Genomic DNA, 17,763 nt, shown 5'->3' on the forward strand with positions numbered 1-17,763 from the left:
CATTCATATTATCTGACAGTCTGTTGTGAAGATAAAAAGGAATTTTAATTGTATGTTAATATCTTAATAATTTGTACATGAGAACTGCAGAAGTTTTCTATACATCATGCCATCCAAAAGAGAAGTTGAAAGACTGCAAGAGTGTGTCTGTGCACATGTGCATGTGTGATGTCTGATCTCGGATGGTTTGGGCTGAGTTTAGTCCCAGAGGTCCAAATCATATTTTGCCTGAAATTTGTGACCCGAATAGATGAATTACTTTTGTCATTAAATGGTGATTTATATATTGGAATTTTAGAAAGGACTGCCATGCCAACCGCAAACACATCATAGCAAATTACTGGATTTTTAGAAGAAAGTTCATTTGACTGACCCCTGTGCTTTGAAAATAGATTTGGGGGTTTTGTGAATTACCCTGTTACAAAGGTAAACAGAAGTAGAAAGCTGGTGTTGGAGAAGTTAGGGGAGAAAGCAGGCTTTCTGCCAGGACTTTTCTGTAATCCATGTTTATTACTCCTTTTAAAATTATTGTTCCTTGTCTTATGAGGGCGGCGGCCATCCTCAGTCTACATGGCCCCACGCTGCTTTCCTGTTGCTAGGATATGTGGAGTGCAGGGGCCTTGAGCTGGGCTTGTAAAGGTTGGTTTTATTTATCCAGCTCCTTTGGCCTGAGGCTTGGGGCTCCCAATCCTGGGTGTTTGCAGAATGTCATTTGGACTTGGGAAGATTTAGTTATTTGTGTGTGAGAGAGAGACAGAGACAGACAACCTTCTAGGTTACATTAAGTACTTTCCCACCTGTAGTCTTTGCATTGGATGGTTGTGGCTGCTTCTAACACATTCTCCTATTTTCTAGGTATGCCTTACACTTTCTAGTCCAGAGTGGGATTTCCTACTGCATCATGATCATAGCAGGAGTGGAGAGCATGCATCAGTGAGTATTGACTGCGTTCACACAGAAAAACACCTTTCTCTAGAGTAGAGTCTGATCAAAGATAGTGGTCATATTTATTACACCACAGTGCTCCTGAAGTGGGGATGCGCATCCCTCTCTGGTATGTGCAAATCAGCTCCAGAGTTCTCTGGGGACATGTAACACTGTGGGGTGTTCAGCAGCACCCCTAGCTCCTACCCATTAGACACCAGGAGAACCCTGATTTGTGACAAAAATCAGTGTTTCCAAGATAAACACTTAAGGGCAGGAATTGTCCCTGTTTATCAGCTACTAGTGTAGTCTCTAGGCACTAATTAGCAGTAGAGAATAGAACTAGAGAGGACCAAGTGGTTCATGGGAATTCTGGGAAGAGACAAGGAAACAACGTCCCTGTTCCTGGCTCGCACACAGAAGTGGAAACAGTTTCTCAAAGGTAGGGACCCTGAAATAGGGAGTATTCCGAGAGGTAACCAGCCCCCTGAAACAGGGTTCCGTGTGCAGTAAATGTTAGTGAGTATTTCCCGAATCAGTGGATGTGACTTAAGCAACTGTGAGATGCACAGCAGGAGTTGAGGGTAGGCAGGGGTAAGGTACATTTGGGAGCAGCATTACCAAAGTGACCAGTGATGTGGCTCCAGCCTGAGGCTAAAGACCCAGTGGCTTCCTGGTATACATCCACAGTGACATGCTGGAGTGTGATGCCTGCAGGTCACAGCAGGAGCGACAGACCCCTCACTCAGGAAGACTTAGCTCATGTCTGCGCAGCTGGCTTCCTCCACAGTTTTCTGTTGACAAGCTGGCAGGCCTGTTGTATGGTGCTGCCCTCATTTAGGGCAGGTCCCTCTGGTTTGCTGTCCCGCATGCCAGTTTTTGGAAGTGCCCAGACAGGCATACCTAGAAGCCTGCTCTGTGAGTCTCCTAAGTGTCCCTCAGTTCAATCAAATTGACAAGACTGACCTTCACAGATGTGGTTTTCATTCCCTTACACACAGCCCGTGCTGGCTTTTCTTTTCCTTCTGTGAACTAACAGTTAAAAATAGATGTTTTGTTTTAATTTCTCTAAGAGTAAAAAGAATATTTTAAGAGTGTTTTGGGTGAAGCAACCTTTGAATCATTACGACCCTATTTTATTTATTTATTTATTTATTTATTTATTTTTATTTATTTTTTTTTTCGAGACAGGGTTTCTCTGTGGTTTTGGAGCCTGTCCTGGAACTAGCTCTTGTAGACCAGGCTGGTCTCGAACTCACAGAGATCCGCCTGCCTCTGCCTCCCGAGTGCTGGGATTAAAGGCGTGAGCCACCACCGCCCAGCACGATCTTATTTTAAAAATTTAAAGATTAAATTTTATGTGTATGTCCAAGTGCCTACTTGTCTGAGTGTGTACCACATGCGTGCAGTGCCTGCAGGGTCCAGAAGAAGGCGTTGGATCATGTAGAACTCAAGTTCTAGCCATGTGGATGCTGGGAACACAAGAGCCACCTCTCCAGCCCTTCTAGCCCCATTTCCATAGCCTTGCACAGATAACAGGTCCAGGGTGGTATTTCATAGCTGATGAAACACAGTGCGTTTCTGACCCGGATAGAAGGAGAAGCAGATGAAATTGGTGTGCACAGCGGACTTGGCTGCTGCCATAACCGAAAGCAAGAGTGACAGGCTCTTGTGTTGGAGTGATAGTCAGGTCATAGCTTTGCAAATAAAATCCGGTCTTTCCTGAAAGGCAGAAGTCTGTGAAGTCAGTCTCTGAACGCTGTAGACCTGCCCTGTACAGGACGGCAGCTGCTGGATGAGTGCGGCTCTGCAAACTTCTTTTTTGTTTATTGCTTATTTAATTCATTGGTTTCTTCCAGACGGCTTCTCTATGTAGCCCTGGCTGTCCTAGAACTTGCTTTGTAGACCAGGCTGGCCTCAAACTTGGAGACCACCTGCCTCTGCCTCCTGAGTGCTGGGGTTAAAGGGATGTACCACCACACCTGGCTCTAGCTCTGTTATTTTTAATTCATTAGTATTTAAAATGTGGGTTTTTTTTTTTAATGTGGGTTTTTTTTGTTTTTGTTTTTTTTTTTTTTCGAGACAGGGTTTCTCTGTGGTTTTGGAGCCTGTCCTGGAACTAGCTCTTGTAGACCAGGCTGGTCTCGAACTTAATGTGTGTTTTTTAAAAACCCATTGTGGCATACATCTTTAATCCAAGCACTTAGGCTGAGGCAGGGTGTTTTTAAATTTGAGGTCATCTTGGACTACATAAGGCTGTCATAAAAAAATAAAAGTAATAAACCAGAAACAACAAAACACCCAAATACTAATGACAAAGTAATAAGCCTGAATCCACTCTCAAGAGGTCACCCCTAAGCACATGTACATGTGAGCAGCACTCAGTGGACTTAGTCGGGTGTGTGTGTGCCTGTGTATGCATGTGTGTACAATGGTGGTCATGGAGAAGAGGTCCTAAGTTTGAGAGGGAGGGGCCGAAGTTGGAGAGCGAGAGCAGGGAGTGGAAGTGATGCAGACTCAGCTCTCATACATGGAATTCTCAAAAAGCAATCGTAGTAATAAAATGCTGTGCTTCAGCCGTAGAAGCTGTGTTTCAGGTGCTCGGGAGTCTGTGTGTCTGGCGCGTACGGTGGTGATTTTGGCCGTTGCAGGGAGAGAGCATTTCGACCCTCACATACAGTTCTGGGTAGCACTGCTGTGGTGATGATGCAGAGGTACAGGGCAGGTAGTGCCGCCCTCTCCAGCACTCTCAGGGAGGAAGTGAGCTTTCCACGTGCTCACATGGGCACTAGAACTCAGTGCTAGGTTCTGACACTGCTGATGGAGTCAGGAGGAGGCTGGGCCTTCTGAACCACTGGGGTTAGAAACAAATAGCAGGTGATAGCAACTAGGGAAAATTGTGTGCTTTAATCTTCTTTTTAGTTTGCATCTATTTCAGTTTACACACACACACACACACACACCATACACGGCCTTACTTTTCTTGCTTTCTTGTTAACATACATTCCTTCTTTTCAGTGTAGTTTTACATGATGTGTGTATTCATTTGAAGAGCTAGACTTCAAATCTTTAATGATGGAAGAGTCATTCTTCTCTGGGTGCTTAACCGTCTTCGTTATATGATCCACTTTATGCAGCATTACTGTGTGTTAGTTAAAGGGTTTCAGTGTGCTAGAAACTTGATTCCTGTAGCTCCTTCTTTGAAAGTACTCATATGTGCTGTGTCACTCAGATCTTGATCTAGATGATTTATCATTAGCCCTCAATCTAGGGCCTGGAGAGATAGGCCAGAAACCATCAGTACTTGTTCTAGCTAGGCGTGCCAGCGCTCAGGAGGCAGAGGCAGGCAGATCTCTGTAAATTAGAGCCTTATCTGATCTATGTTGTGAGTTTCAGGACAGCCAAGGCTACATGGAGAGGCTCTGTCTCAAAAACAAAGCAGACGAACAAACAAACAATTGCTTTGGCAAAGGACCCGAGTTTTTTCTAGTTGATATTTTCATGTAGGCTTTGAAATTGTGGGGGAAGGGGTAGGTGACGGCACTAAGATGAGTTTAGAGATGGAAGAGGGATTAGGTGACAGGCACCAAGGAGAAGAGTATTTAGAAACAGTTGGTCTGGGCTGCCATAATAAAATGCCATAAACTGGCAATTGATAAGATAGCAGAAACATACTTCTTGAAACTCTGGAGGTTGGACAGTCCAAGTTTGGGTGCCAGTAGACTTGGTGTGTCTGGCGAGAACTCCTTCCTGGTTCATACTCAGCCCTCTTCCTTCTGTGACCTTGAGGCCAAAGATGCATTGGTGTGGGCTCTTGGTCTCTGTGAGGTCTCCTCTAAGCTAACATTTTAGAGCACTATGTATTAGGCTTTTAATTCTCCTAATTAATATGGAGAGAACTATGCTGGACTCATCTAGCATTTTCCAAGGCAGGGCTTGGCGAACTGTCTTTATAGTGGACCAGATAGTGAACGTTAGGGTTTGCAGGTCACGTAGCTTTTGTCACAACTGACATACACTCTGTTCTTATGCTGCAGAAGCAATGGGAGTGTGGCGGAATGCCAGTAAAACTCCTTAGAAACGCAGGAAGGTGCTAGATTAAGCCAAATCATCTAATAAGGAAAATCTTGCCACAGGTTGTGGTATAGCACCTGGGATGGTGTGTTCTCAGTTAAGTGTCCACTGGATGAATAAATGCATGAATGAATGAATGAGTACATGGTGGACCTCTGTTGATAGCAAATCCTGTCCGTGCAGCCTCCTAGACTTGAGTCCAGCCGTAGCCTTTGCCTCCAACAGAATCATCAGGCTACAGGTCAGCCCTGCCCTGTAGGACACTTGCCAATAGCTTCTGCCTGTCCTCTGCTGCCCTCCCTCCCAAGAGCAGAACTGCCTCCTTGATTGCTTGCCTGGAGCAACTGTTGCTGAGCTGCCCTTTTCTTTCTCTTTCCTGGAAGAGAAGGGATTGGGGGCAAGGAGAGGGGTGTCGGGGACTCTTCATCTGGGTCGTGGAAGTGGGAAGGAAGAGATCAGGACTGCCCACGCCCCTGTGGGTTCAGAAGGTTTTTTTCCTTACAGAAGTAGGCACAGCGTGGGTAGGTCCCATGTATCCTCATGTGCTTTTCTGATGTGCTGAATAAGCTTTTGTGGATGGTGTGGGAACCAGAGTGTCCTTGTATTACTTTTAAAAAAATATTCTGTGGGGGAATTTTGAGTTCCAGAAAGACAGTCTTAAAATTTTGCAACACAATAGAAGAGAGTGGCCGTTATTTTTAATATAAACTGCAGAAATTTAGAACAAAGTGGGAATGTGGAAGGGGTGTTAGGGAAGCACGATTAATAAAAACTCAGAGAGAGAGAGAGATTGGGGTTCAACCTGAAGGTCAGAAAAGTAAAACAGCCAGCCACTGGTCCTTACCTCTACCTCAGTCCGAACTGGCGATCCTGCCTCCTGGAATATCAGAATGTGACTGAGTCTGAGAGCTGTTTCCTTCCGTTTTACAATCCTCTCTTGGGCTGAGATTAAAGGCATGCACCACTACACCCGGTTTCTATGGCAACTAGTGTGGCTACTGGGATTAAAGGTGTGCGTCACCATTGCCTGGTCTGTAAGGCTGATCAGTGCAGCTGTTTTACTTTCTGATCTTCAGGCAAGCTTTATTTATTAAAATACAAATGAAATATCACTACATGTTGGTCTTGAGGAATTAAGCTAAAATATTTTCCTTGTAAATTGGCAAGTTATTGTCAACAAAATCAGTAGCCTGGAGATTAAAATGTGAAAAATATGAGCATTTACAGTGAAATCACAAATACCTAATGTCTCTGCACTGTGCGGGATACCTTCAGTAGTTATAAGACGTTTGTGGTCTCTACGGTTGTTTTACTCTGACCCCAATATCTTCCAGAAGCAGCTTAAGGGAGGATTGAATCTTGGCTCACAGATTCGGAGGGTTTCAGATCACCATGATGAGGAATGTCATAGAAGTGGGAGCATATGGCAGAGAGGATTCACATCCAAGCTGGCAGGATGCTGGGGGACTGAGTCCAAAAGCAGGGCTGTGACCTCAGAGACCTGCCCCTTGTGACCTCCTTCCAGTAGGCAGGCTCTACCCCCTAAAGATTCCATTGCCTCCCAAACAATGCCAGCACCTAGGGAATGAATAAGTGTTAAAAATGTGGACCCATGGGGGACATTTTGGATTCAAACCTTAACAGAATTTAAATGTCCTATCATGAGACTGAGATGCCCATCAGTGTGGACCATCTGTCTCCGTTTGGGTTGCCATGACCACAGCAACTCATAAGGAAAACATTTAATTGAGGGGGTTCACTTACAGTTTCAGAGGTTCAGTCCATTATCATCATGGCGGGGAGAGTGGCAGCAGGCAAAGAGACGTGGTACTGGAGAATAGCTGAGAGTCCTACATTTTGCAGGCAACAGGAAGTCAACTGACACACTTCCTCTAAAAGGCCTTACCCACTCCAACAAAGCCACACCTCCTAATCGTGCCACCCCTAGGAGCTGATGGGGGCACAGTTACATTCAAAGTACCACATCAGCCTTCATTGTATGCCTTAGAGTTTCCAGAAGCCAAGAGAGCACGGCAGTTGGAATAAAGGATGCGAGCACCCAGAGGAAGCATTTAAACTATAGATGGCAAGCTTTCCCAGGCCACCCACCATGACAGAGTCTCGCTGTGTCTTCCTTTATCCGCTGGGGTCACAGCAGAGCCTCCCCTGGGTATTCAGCTGTCATTTTCACCACCGCGAGCGAGCTGCTGTTCGCTTCAGTTTTCCCCAGGGTACGAACTCTTTCGTGGGATAGTTTGCAGTTTTCTCATGCCGAAGCATTTAGATGAGAAAGCTCATTAAAGGGAAATGATCTGTTCCATTCTGTTCTCCGGAGTGGACTTGTGTAGCTCTTGGTTTTGGATGTGCATTTGTCTGGGTTGGGTTGAGTACTGGTCCCCAGGTTGTGCCTGTGAGGCATCTAGGAGATCATGGTCCCTCTTGCTAGTGGCTGCAGGTGCCTTTCTGGTGGGGTCAGGAGCTTGCCATGAGGTGAAGTGTTCTCCGCCCAGCTGCTTGCTTAACCTCTCTCTCTTGGCTTTCCCGTAGAACAGTGTATTCCAGGTGATGGCAAGGAGGGGCGGCACTGGGGGAGAGAGGCAGTTTTAGCTGATAGGGCCTGTATCACAAGGGCGGGCAGTCCTAGGGTGCTCTCTGACGTGCCATCTGCCATTGCCATCGAGACTCACGAGCGTGGGTTCCTAGATAAAGAGTGCTATCTGAATTCCAGTAGCTGTGCTCTCCGTGAGTGGTGATCTTGGAGCTGCCATCTGGTAGGCAGAAGCCTCAAGCCATTTGAAAATGTGTCCTCATGAAGCTAATTAGCAGTGGTTAGTGGCTCAGCAGTAACTCTGTGGGGAAAACATTAACTTCTCTGAGGGTAATCCTGGGCTCCTGTGAGAGACAATAACATGTGGTGGGAAGGGAAGTGGACCTCGCTTCTGTTTTCCTCCCCGTTCCCTGTGGACTGGATTCAGAAGCCTTTTGCTGTTCTGCAGAAGTGCAGGCTCTTTGGGGTCTCTTCAGTGCTGTCTAAATGCACTTCAGTTAGGAAATTGAGGTTGGTTTCAGTTAGGGACTCCAGGCGCTTTTCCAGTTGGTCTATAATTCTCCCCTCGTCATAGGTCATGTTGCGCAGTTGCTGTACGTCAGGTCTTGCACCCACCCAGGCACTGGCGCCCACTAGCGACAGCCCTCATGTGGGTGTGGCTTACCCATTCCACCAAGATACCTGTCTGGTCTTGAAAATAATAATCATATATTACTTAAAAACGAGGGAGTTCTAGTAACTAAAATGAGAATATTACTTGTCAGCGAGGGACAGGATTCATCCTTGGGTATATCCAAAGACGAATAGTATTTTTGCCCCATGATTCTAATCCTTGTCTGAACATCACAGAAAGAAAAAAAGAAGAGTTCATGTAAGCATCGTTACGAATGATGACAATAAATCCTGTCATTTGATGCTGTACAGTTTGCTTAAACTGGTGTTTTATGTCAGCTTCACACAAGCCAGTCATTGAGGAGGTAGCCTCGACTGAGAAAGGACCTCCGTAAGACAGCTGTGGTTAAGCCTGTAGGGTGCTCTCTTAATTAGTGATTGATGGGCGAGGGCCCAGCCCATTGTGGGTGGGGCCATCCCTGGATTGGTGGTCCTGAGTGCTGTAAGAAAGCAGACTGATGAGCAAGGCATGGGGAGCAAGCCAGCAAGCAGCACCTCTCCATGGCCTGTGCATCAGCTCCCGCCTCCGGGTTTCTGCCCTGCTTGAGTTCCTGTCCTGACTTCCTTTGATGATGAACAGCAATATGGAAGTGTTAGCTAAATAAACCCTTTCCTCTCTTGCTTTTGGTCATGGGGTTTCATCACAGCAATAGTAACTTGAGTTTTAGGTAAGTTTGAAGGGAGTGAGGGGGTCGAGGCTGCTAGAACATGCAAGCCCTCTGTGGTGTGGTGTGTCTTGTCTGTACACGACAGGTGCAGTTTCTCTAGTCCCCGCAGGGGTTGGACTGAACAGGCAGAGCCTCTGGACTGTGACTTTGAACTTGAGCTCAGGTTCTCTGTGGAGGGCTTTGTTGTTTTTAAATTTACCTGTTGAGAGGTGCTGTGATAGACAGAGGAGGAGCCAGAGGCCTACTCGGGTTGAGTTGCTTGAACCAGGTCACAGGACAAGGAACAGCCTGTGTGAGCGGTCTTAGAGGTGGCTCTCAAGGGGAACACCAACGCAGCATGCCGAAGGTATGGAGTTTACTAAAAGAATTATTAATGCCATGAGCAGACACACAGGTCAACCACACCTTGAGAGGCTCTGAGGAACGCCAGAGAAAAAGAGCGTGTCAGGCACTCTGAAGAGAGGATGGCAGAGCCCATGTGGTACAGCTCAAGCCTGCAGCCAGACTCTCTGATACCCAGATAGGAGCTGGGACAGGGGTGGAAAGCTGGAGGTGTGGCCAGCTATACCCCTTTGGTTGTAAACTCACTTCCCCACTTGAGACACCCTGCACCCGGGAGTTCCTGAGCTAGAGATTCCCAGGTGTATTTCAGTGGGTGCTGTCAGCATCTGAGAGGGGGTGATGCTGCAGATATTGTGGCGGCTGGATTCTAACATTACGTGCTTACCCTGTGCAGGGCTCTGAAAGTCATCCATGGTCCTCAGAGTTGTTAATTTGTTTACTGGAGTCTTTTAAAGAATTTTTTATTTAAACAAAAAGATTTTTATTTGCTTACCAGTCAGCATAAACTTCCAGATACATATTTTGAAAAATATTCGATACCATTGAGATACTGTACTGTGACATTTTTGTTGTTGCTATCAAATTCTTGGGAACATATAGCATCTAGGCATCTTCTAAAAAGGTTTAACCTTTAACTGAATGCTTGACTAGCAGTGATCCTCCAGTTCTGGACTCCCTACTTTGTTTAAAACTGCCTCAATTATTATATTATAATACACACAGACTTTAAAGTAGCACATTAAAGTTAGTGTTGGCTGAATGTTTAACTATGTAAAAATGTGTTGCATTGTTTAATTGTATAAAGATGTATTGCTGTTTTATCTTGCCTGCCTAAGGCACCCGATTGTTCTAATAAAAAGCTGGAAGGCCAATAGCAAGGGAGAAGGTATAGGAGGGACTTCCAGGCAGGAAGAGTAAGGAGGAGGAGGAATTTAGGATGGGGAAAGAAAGAAAAAGAGATGCCCTGGGCCAGCCAGGCAGGCAGCCACCAGCAAGCCAGACTTAGAGTAGGACTTTCAGAATGAAAGGAAGGTAAAAAGCCCCGAAGCAAAATGTAGATGAATCGAAACTGGTTAAATGGAGTTAAAAGAGCTAGTGAGACAAGCCTAAGCTAAGGCCAAGTATTCTTAATAATAAATCTCTGTCTTTTTGGGTAGCTCATTGGCAGCCCAAAGAAAATTCCAACTGTAAGTTAGTATACCAAAAATTTAGTTTTAACATAAATATGTGTAGGAAAAAACTGATTTTTAAAATTATTGCTACTTTATTTCACACTCCGTATTTGAGTGCTTATGGAAGGAAAGGCAAAGGATAACAGGAACTATTTAATGACATAGAAACCTGCCTGGCATTTAGGTAAAAGGTTATTAGGAGGGTGAGCATCTATTTCCCATGATAAACCCAGCAGTTGTTTAAGGAGTTGTGAAGGCTTTTCTTTTCCTGACCTTGAAATTGGCCCAAGGCTTAGCTGAGCTTGAGCGGTTCCTGCCTTAGGAAGGAGATAATGAAAGTCCAAGCTGGAACTGGCCCTGTGCCTTACTGAGTTCTTTGTAATCTGTCTCCTATGCATATGCCGAGAACAGCTTTCTTTTACAATGCCAAAGATTATAAACTTCTAGACTATAGAATACACAGCGCTACCCGCCTTACAGCTCTCTGAGACATCACGGTCTTAAGATGTGAAGAAACAGGTTTAAATCACATGTTCCCTTTTCAAGCCACTTAGCTCTTTAGGCAAAGAATGACAGTCAGTTCTATGGAATTATTGTGCTGAGTTACTCCCTTACAGGCTTAGGTGGTTCAAGGATTTCGCTTCTCCTTGGTAAACTGCAGGAGGGGCATGGTGATTGATTTATAGTACTGTGCAGAAACATGTTTGTTTCTTAGGTTTCTCCGTTTTTCTTTTATAAAATTTCAAGTGGTCCAAGGGATTGTTTTCAATCAGCCTCTGGTTTTTGTGGTCTTTAATTTTGGCATCCTCCAGTCACATAAACATGTAAACACGTGCACACATCCTCCAAAAAAAAAAGATATTAAGGATTAAGGTAAAAGTAAGGTAAAAATTAAGATAATTTTTGGGGAATAAAGATGCATGCTGGGAAGAAACAACAGAGGGGAAGAATAATTGTGGAGCATTGTTGTCTGACGTTTGGCTTTTTAGACTCTTTTGGAGCCTACCACCCAGCTCCTAAATAAACCACACACATGGAGGCTTATTATTTATTTTTTATGAATGCCCATTTTTAGCTTGGCTTGTTGCTAGTCAGCTTTCTTAATTTATATTATCCCGATTACCTTTTGCCTCTGGGCTTTTATCTTTATCTATTTTTGTATGCCTTTCTTTACTTCTTACTTTGTGGCTTGCTGGGTGGCTTGGTGCGGGAGAATTGTTTGTAATCTGTCAATCATGTTTTAAATAAACACTGATTGGCCAGGCAGAAAATATAGGCAGGGAAACCAGACAGGAAGTGTAGAAATGATGTAATGAGAACAGGAGAATTCTGGGAATGAGGAAGCTGATTCCTCTCACTCCTGCCCAGACCACCTAAGCAGTAGGATGTGATCTGCCTCACGTTGGGCACCATTGTGTAACATGGAGGGGGCGGCTTGTTTGTTTGGGTTTCTGTCCTGCCCATACCCCTAGCTGTTTAGTCCCAGAGAAAAATCACACAAAGATCTCTGTAAGTTATAAAGCTGATTGGCACATTAGCTCTAGCCTCTCACTGGCTAACTTTTACATCTTGATTAACCCATTTTTATGATCTATGTTAGTCATGTGGCTCAGTACCTTTTTTCAGCAAAGCAGATCACATCTTGCTGCTTCGGTGGTCTGGGCAGGAGTGGGAGGAATCAGCTTCCTCATTCCCAGAATTCTCCTGTTCTCATTACATCATTTCTACATCCTGTCTGGTTTCCCCACCTATATTTTCTGCCTGGCCAATCAGCGTTTATTTAAAACATGACTGACAGATTACAGACAATTCTCCTGCACCACTCCTTCTCTCATTGCTCCTCAGTCCTCTCTCTGGGTACTCCTTCTATTTATACTCTGTCTTTTAACTCCGCCTATCCTTGTTCCTGCCTTGCTATTGGCCATTCATCTCTTTATTAGAATCGTCAGGTGTTTTAGACAGGCACAGTAAGACAACTTCACAGAGTTAAACAAATGCAACATAAACAAAAGTCACACACCTGAAAATAATATTCCCCAACGGACTGTGACCTCTGGTGGGAGTCTAATCTTTGGGGTCTTTCTCAGGTAGAAAGCCTTCTGCTGTCTTGTGCCATTCTTATAACCACATCTCAGGGCATCAGCTCCACCTGGTCTCATCTTTGCTCTCCAATCTCCTGCCTTCTTGTCCTCTAAGGGTCAAATTAAGAAACAGGAATAATGCCCCCTTCTTCGTCCACATCACAGAACTGCCCTGGCGTCTCTTTCTCTTTCTTCTTGGGTTGTTTTGGGCACTGGGCATTTCTAAAGCATTTGAGAGAGTGCCTGGCATGTGGTACAGCCCCAGAAAATGGCAGTGATCATTTGCTCTTATTCGCTCTCTCCTGACACCTTGGGCCACCATTTCTCCTCTTTTGTTCTTGTGCCTGCTGGTCCCCAGCCTTGTCCTGGCCTGTGCCCAGGTGCTCTTTCTAAATGTCTGTCTGAGCACTGCTCTCTTTTGCTTCAAACTCTAGATTGGCAGCTTAGCCATGGCTTTGTGGCCACCCAGCCTGCCCATCCACTCACAGCCGCGGCCAGCCCAGCCCAGCCATAATGAACCATTTGTAGTTAGACACACACCCCTACTGTTCCACACTCTGCTCCTCCTTTGTGTTTGCCGGGAACCCCATCCCCATGTGAATTCCTGCTGTCCTTTCCCAGCCTGTCTGTCTGTGACCCTGGGGAAACCCTCGCCTCCTTCTGTGGCATGAGTTGCTACCACTCTGCCCAACTGGGGAGCTCACGTGTTACGCCGTGGGATCATACTTGCTCTCAAGTGCCACCAAGGCTCAGGGAGTCTTTGCTGGCCTCCTTGGGTCCTGCATGAAGCTGTCCAGGTTACGTAGCTTCTTTAACTTCAGGTTCCTCATTGTTAAGTGAGGAGTATTAGGGATAATGGTCATGGGAGCGTACTGAGAATTTAGCGAGACCCCTGAATTAGTCAGGGTTGTCTAGAGAAAAAGAGCTGATAGACTCAGTCTGTCTGTCTACCTATCTTATCTGCTGCCTACTGCCTGTCTATCTATCTATTTGTCATCCGTGGGATTAATTTATTAGTGTTGCTTATGGACGTATGGTCTAGCTAGTCCAACATTGACTGTCTACTAATGCAAAGTCCAAGAATTCATTAGTTGTTCAGTCTATGAGGTTGGATGTCTCAGCTGGTTTTCAGTGTACATAGAATCCCAGAGAAAGAATAAACTTGCTAGCAGGAGCAAGGGTCTGCAGGCAGAGAACAAAAGTTTCCTTTTTTTCATGTCCTTTATGTAGGCTGCCAACAGAAGCTGTGGCCCAGATTAAAGTTCGTTCTACCCGCCTCAAAAGATCCAGTCAAGGTGGGTCTTCCCATTTCTAAAGATTTAATTAAGAAAACTCCCTCACAGGTGTATGTAGCCACTTGGGGTTTAGTTAATTCCAGATGTAGTCAAGTTGACAACCAAGAATAGCCATCACAAGTCCACCCTTGTCAGCTTGACACGTAATCACATTTCCTTATACCATGCTTAATTTCCAGATGAAAACAGTAACCAGGTCATAATTATGCCTAAAATGATAGAACTTCCCACATCCAAACCACAAATGCATTATGAATTTTAGATACCCCTTTAAGGGACATTCTTTTAGTATCTCACAACTTAAATATGATAATCACTGATATTCTCTAAGTTGATATTGCATTACATGATAAAGAAATAGAGGAAAGAAATCACAAACCTCTGCCCAAACACATTCTTAACAAAATGTGATAGAAACACTCTTGTCAGTTATAATCCTCTTTTCTGCAGATGGTCATGTGACCTTAGTTGGTATTTATAACTGCCTTTCTTTATTGCCTGTTCTGTATTCTCTACACCCTCAGCAAACACTTTAGCAGGTCTTGGCTCTTTTCCTGGAGGAGTGACTCATACCTTCATTCCTGAAGGGTCTGTGCCCTTTGCCATCCTGCCGGGATCAGGCTATTGTAGTTTCCCATTGGCTTTAATCACAGGACATGGTAGCACCAAGAGATGTCTTGAAGGATCTCCTGCGCTCCAGACAATCCTTCTCACCTCCACTGGGGAGAGGCAGTCTAATTTTCCCTTGGGAATCTGGATCAGTCACCCCTCCTAACACTTACTCCTTCCTTAGCCTGTTGGTTTAAGGGCATCCGAAGGGCAGAGAGGCAGGGGGAAGCCTGAGCTTCCAGTCCAAAGAAATGTTTGTTGTATCTTCTTGAAGAAATGCTCCCCACGCTAGAACCAAAACTTCTAGACCAGTGGAACTTAAGGTTATGGAACAGAAAGCAAACGTTTTTCTAGTGGGTTACCAGGGGTGACAGAATGTAGAATCATTCCCGTCTTCACTCCTTGATTCCTGGACCCATGGATCTTGGCTGTGGGAGAAGCCACTACATATCGGATGCTGATTCAAAGCATATACTGCCTTCTGGAGAACCCTGCAGCCCTCCAGGCTATTGCCACCCCATTGTCACTGTAACCGGGTCTTTAAAAGACCATTCCATCATTCTGCCAGGCCAGCTGCTTCCAGATGCTGGGGATCATGTTAGGACCAGTGACATGAGAATACCACTGATCCCTAATGTTCATTGTTTTATATGCCACCAAAAAGGATCACAGGCTGCTGTCCTGAGGGGTATTCTTGATTCCACAGATGTTAAAATGTGAAAACAGCTGGTACCTACCTGTAACCTCAATTATGCAGGAGGCTGAGGCAGGAGGATTGAAAGTCTAAGGCCTGTTTAGGCTACATAGTAAGTTAAGGTCAGCTTCGGAAATATAGCAGGATCCTGTCTCAAAATAAAAATGAGGGAAGGGAAGGGCTGGAGGTATAGCTTAGTGTTAGAGTGCTTGCTTAGTATGTGTAAGGCTATGAGTCAGTCCCTGGTAATGTGTGCACGCACACACACACACACACACACCAAAAATGTGTGAATAAGTGAGATAAAGTCTCCCACAGAGCCCCAGCCATGGTGTGTCTTGTACATGGCAGCCTGGATGTTTGCCTCCCATGTAAGACTTGGGTCTGCAGATGACAAAGGCTGAGGTGCACCCATGTTGTATCTTCAGATCCTTACTAGCCAGTGGCACCCCACACACCTGTGACATGACTGTGCAAGCTGACCGTCTTCTCCTATCTCAAGCTCCGGCTTCTAAGAGTCTGCGACCAGCTCAGTTCTCACTTAGCTGGATGCATTGTCTCCCCTTTCCCATTTCTTGGGCTGTCTACGTTATGAACTGAAACAGAGCTGCAAAGAGCTGCCTTTGAGTTCTAGAGGATTGCTGAAATTCCGTTTCTCCATCTCTCCCGTCTACTTAGGATTTCCCTGAAGTGTCACAGCGGGGGTTGGCTGGAGTGGAAGTGGAAGTGCAGCCGTGGAGGATGAGGCAATGATAGGCCTCTTTGCTGTACCGGGAGTCCTAACTGCCCCGTTTGTTGGTTGGGATCCGGGCAGAAAGGAGACACAGCAAGCATTTTCCAGACACGCTTTTCAGAGTCCCGGTTTTTCTAGCATCCCGAATGGGCTGGAACCTGGATTTTGCTTGTGGTTAATTCTGTTTCTTAGCTGATTCAAGACTATGCCATGTTTGTCGGATGTAGTTTTCAGTGTTCCTCTATCTGGTCTCGTACCCGGAGAGACTGACGAGGTGACTATGAGCTGGATGGTACTTGATGTGAACTGCAATGTTATTCTTGACAATGCGAAAGATTAGAGCAGTCTGCTTAATTTCCCCTGCCCACTTCATTTGCATACTTAAAGCAATTTCCCCAAATTTGCTATAAAGAACAAAGTGATTTCATTATGCTACCCAGCCAAGTATGGCAATGAAAGTTGAATTTTGAAAGAAAGTTTAAAAATACAAAACCAAACCAGGTAGGTGGTTTGGTTCATTTCTGTTGTCTGTAAACAAAAGGAAGAGAGAAAGAACCCATTGACTGTTTGTCATCGTCACCCTTCCTGGCACAGGAAATCCGCTGAGCTCCATAACTTATTTTCATGGATAGGGATTTGAAAAAGAGCAAACAAAAGCCCTCACAACACCTGGTCAGAAAGGGAGGGAGGATGATCAGCCAGCTCCGACTTCCCAGTGAGAGCAGGGGTTTTGAGGGGTGTAAGACTATGGACAGAGCTCTAGGAAGGAGCTGCTCTGTTCCTGAGTAGAGAGGGTTTTTCAGTGTGACCACATCTGCTCCTCAGTGAAGATGCATTCTGTTCCCTGTGGGTTTTGCAAATGCATTTTCCTATTTGTATGCTGTGCCTTTGCTTTGTCTGCTTCCTTGGTGTGCTGGCTCTTCCTTCACTCTGTCAACTTTCTTGGTAGGCCATCCCTTAACCCTGTTGACCCCTTGGTAGGCCATTCCTTCACTCTGTTGACCCTGTGGTGGGCTGTCCCTTCACTCTGTTGACCCTGTGGTGGGCTGTCCCTTCACTCTGTTGACCCTGTGGTGGGCTGTCCCTTCACTCTGTTGACCCTGTGGTGGGCTGTCCCTTCACTCTGTTGTCCCTATGGTAAGCTGTCCCTTCTCTCTGTTGACCCCGTGGTAGGCTGTCCCTTTGCTCTGTTGGCCCCGTGGTGGGCTGCCTTTTCACTCTGTGGACCCCTTGGTAAACTGTCCCTTCACTCTGTTGGCCCTGTGGTAAGCCATCCCTTCTCTCTGTGGACCCCGTGGTAGGCTGTCCCTTCACTCTGTGGACCCCGTGGTAGGCTGTCCCTTCACTCTGTTGACCCCGTGGTAAGCTGTCCCTTCTCTCTGTGGACCCCATGGTAGGCTGTCCCTTCACTCTGTTGACCCCGTGGTAGGCTGTCCCTTCACTCTGTTGACCCCGTGGTAGGCTGTCCCTTCACTCTGTTGACCCCGTGGTAGGCTGTCCCTTCACTCTGTTGGCCCTGTGGTAAGCCGTCCCTTCTCTCTGTGGACCCCGTGGTAGGCTGTCCCTTCTCTCTGTTGACCCCGTGGTAAGCCGTCCCTTTACTCTGTTGACCCCGTGGTAGGCTGTCCCTTCGCTCTTTTGACCCCATCGTAGGCTGTCCCTTAACTCTGTTGGCTTCCTTGCTGTCTTTTTACTCAGGGGATTTTGGTGTGCTGTGTCTTTGACTTACGCATGCAGAATCTTTTTTATTTGATGCAGTTTCATTTTTTTGTTTTTTGTTGACTGTGCTTTTGGAGTCTTAAGAAAGTTTATATAGAATGACCATGTGATCCATAATTCTACTACTAGGTACGTACCCAAAAGAAACAAGATGCTTATGTTCATTGCAGCATGATTTGCAACAGCCAAAATATGAAACCAGCATGTGTCCATCAGCAGATGAATGGACAAC

General features: G+C 45.6%; 1 protein-coding gene across 2 annotated transcripts in view; it reads left to right on the forward strand.

Annotated features, from left to right (window-relative positions):
- Mboat2 (membrane bound glycerophospholipid O-acyltransferase 2) overlaps window positions 1-17,763 on the forward strand; it is a 128,623-nt gene that overhangs the window by 45,015 nt on the left and 65,845 nt on the right. For both annotated transcript variants that reach the window (XM_075984084.1, XM_075984085.1), the window contains exon 3: window positions 856-933. In XM_075984084.1, the coding sequence (XP_075840199.1) occupies window positions 856-933 (78 nt within the window). The remainder of the gene's footprint in view (window positions 1-855; window positions 934-17,763) is intronic.

The sequence above is a fragment of the Microtus pennsylvanicus genome, chromosome 8 (assembly GCF_037038515.1).
Source record: "Microtus pennsylvanicus isolate mMicPen1 chromosome 8, mMicPen1.hap1, whole genome shotgun sequence".
In the NCBI taxonomy this organism is placed as follows: domain Eukaryota; kingdom Metazoa; phylum Chordata; class Mammalia; order Rodentia; family Cricetidae; genus Microtus; species Microtus pennsylvanicus.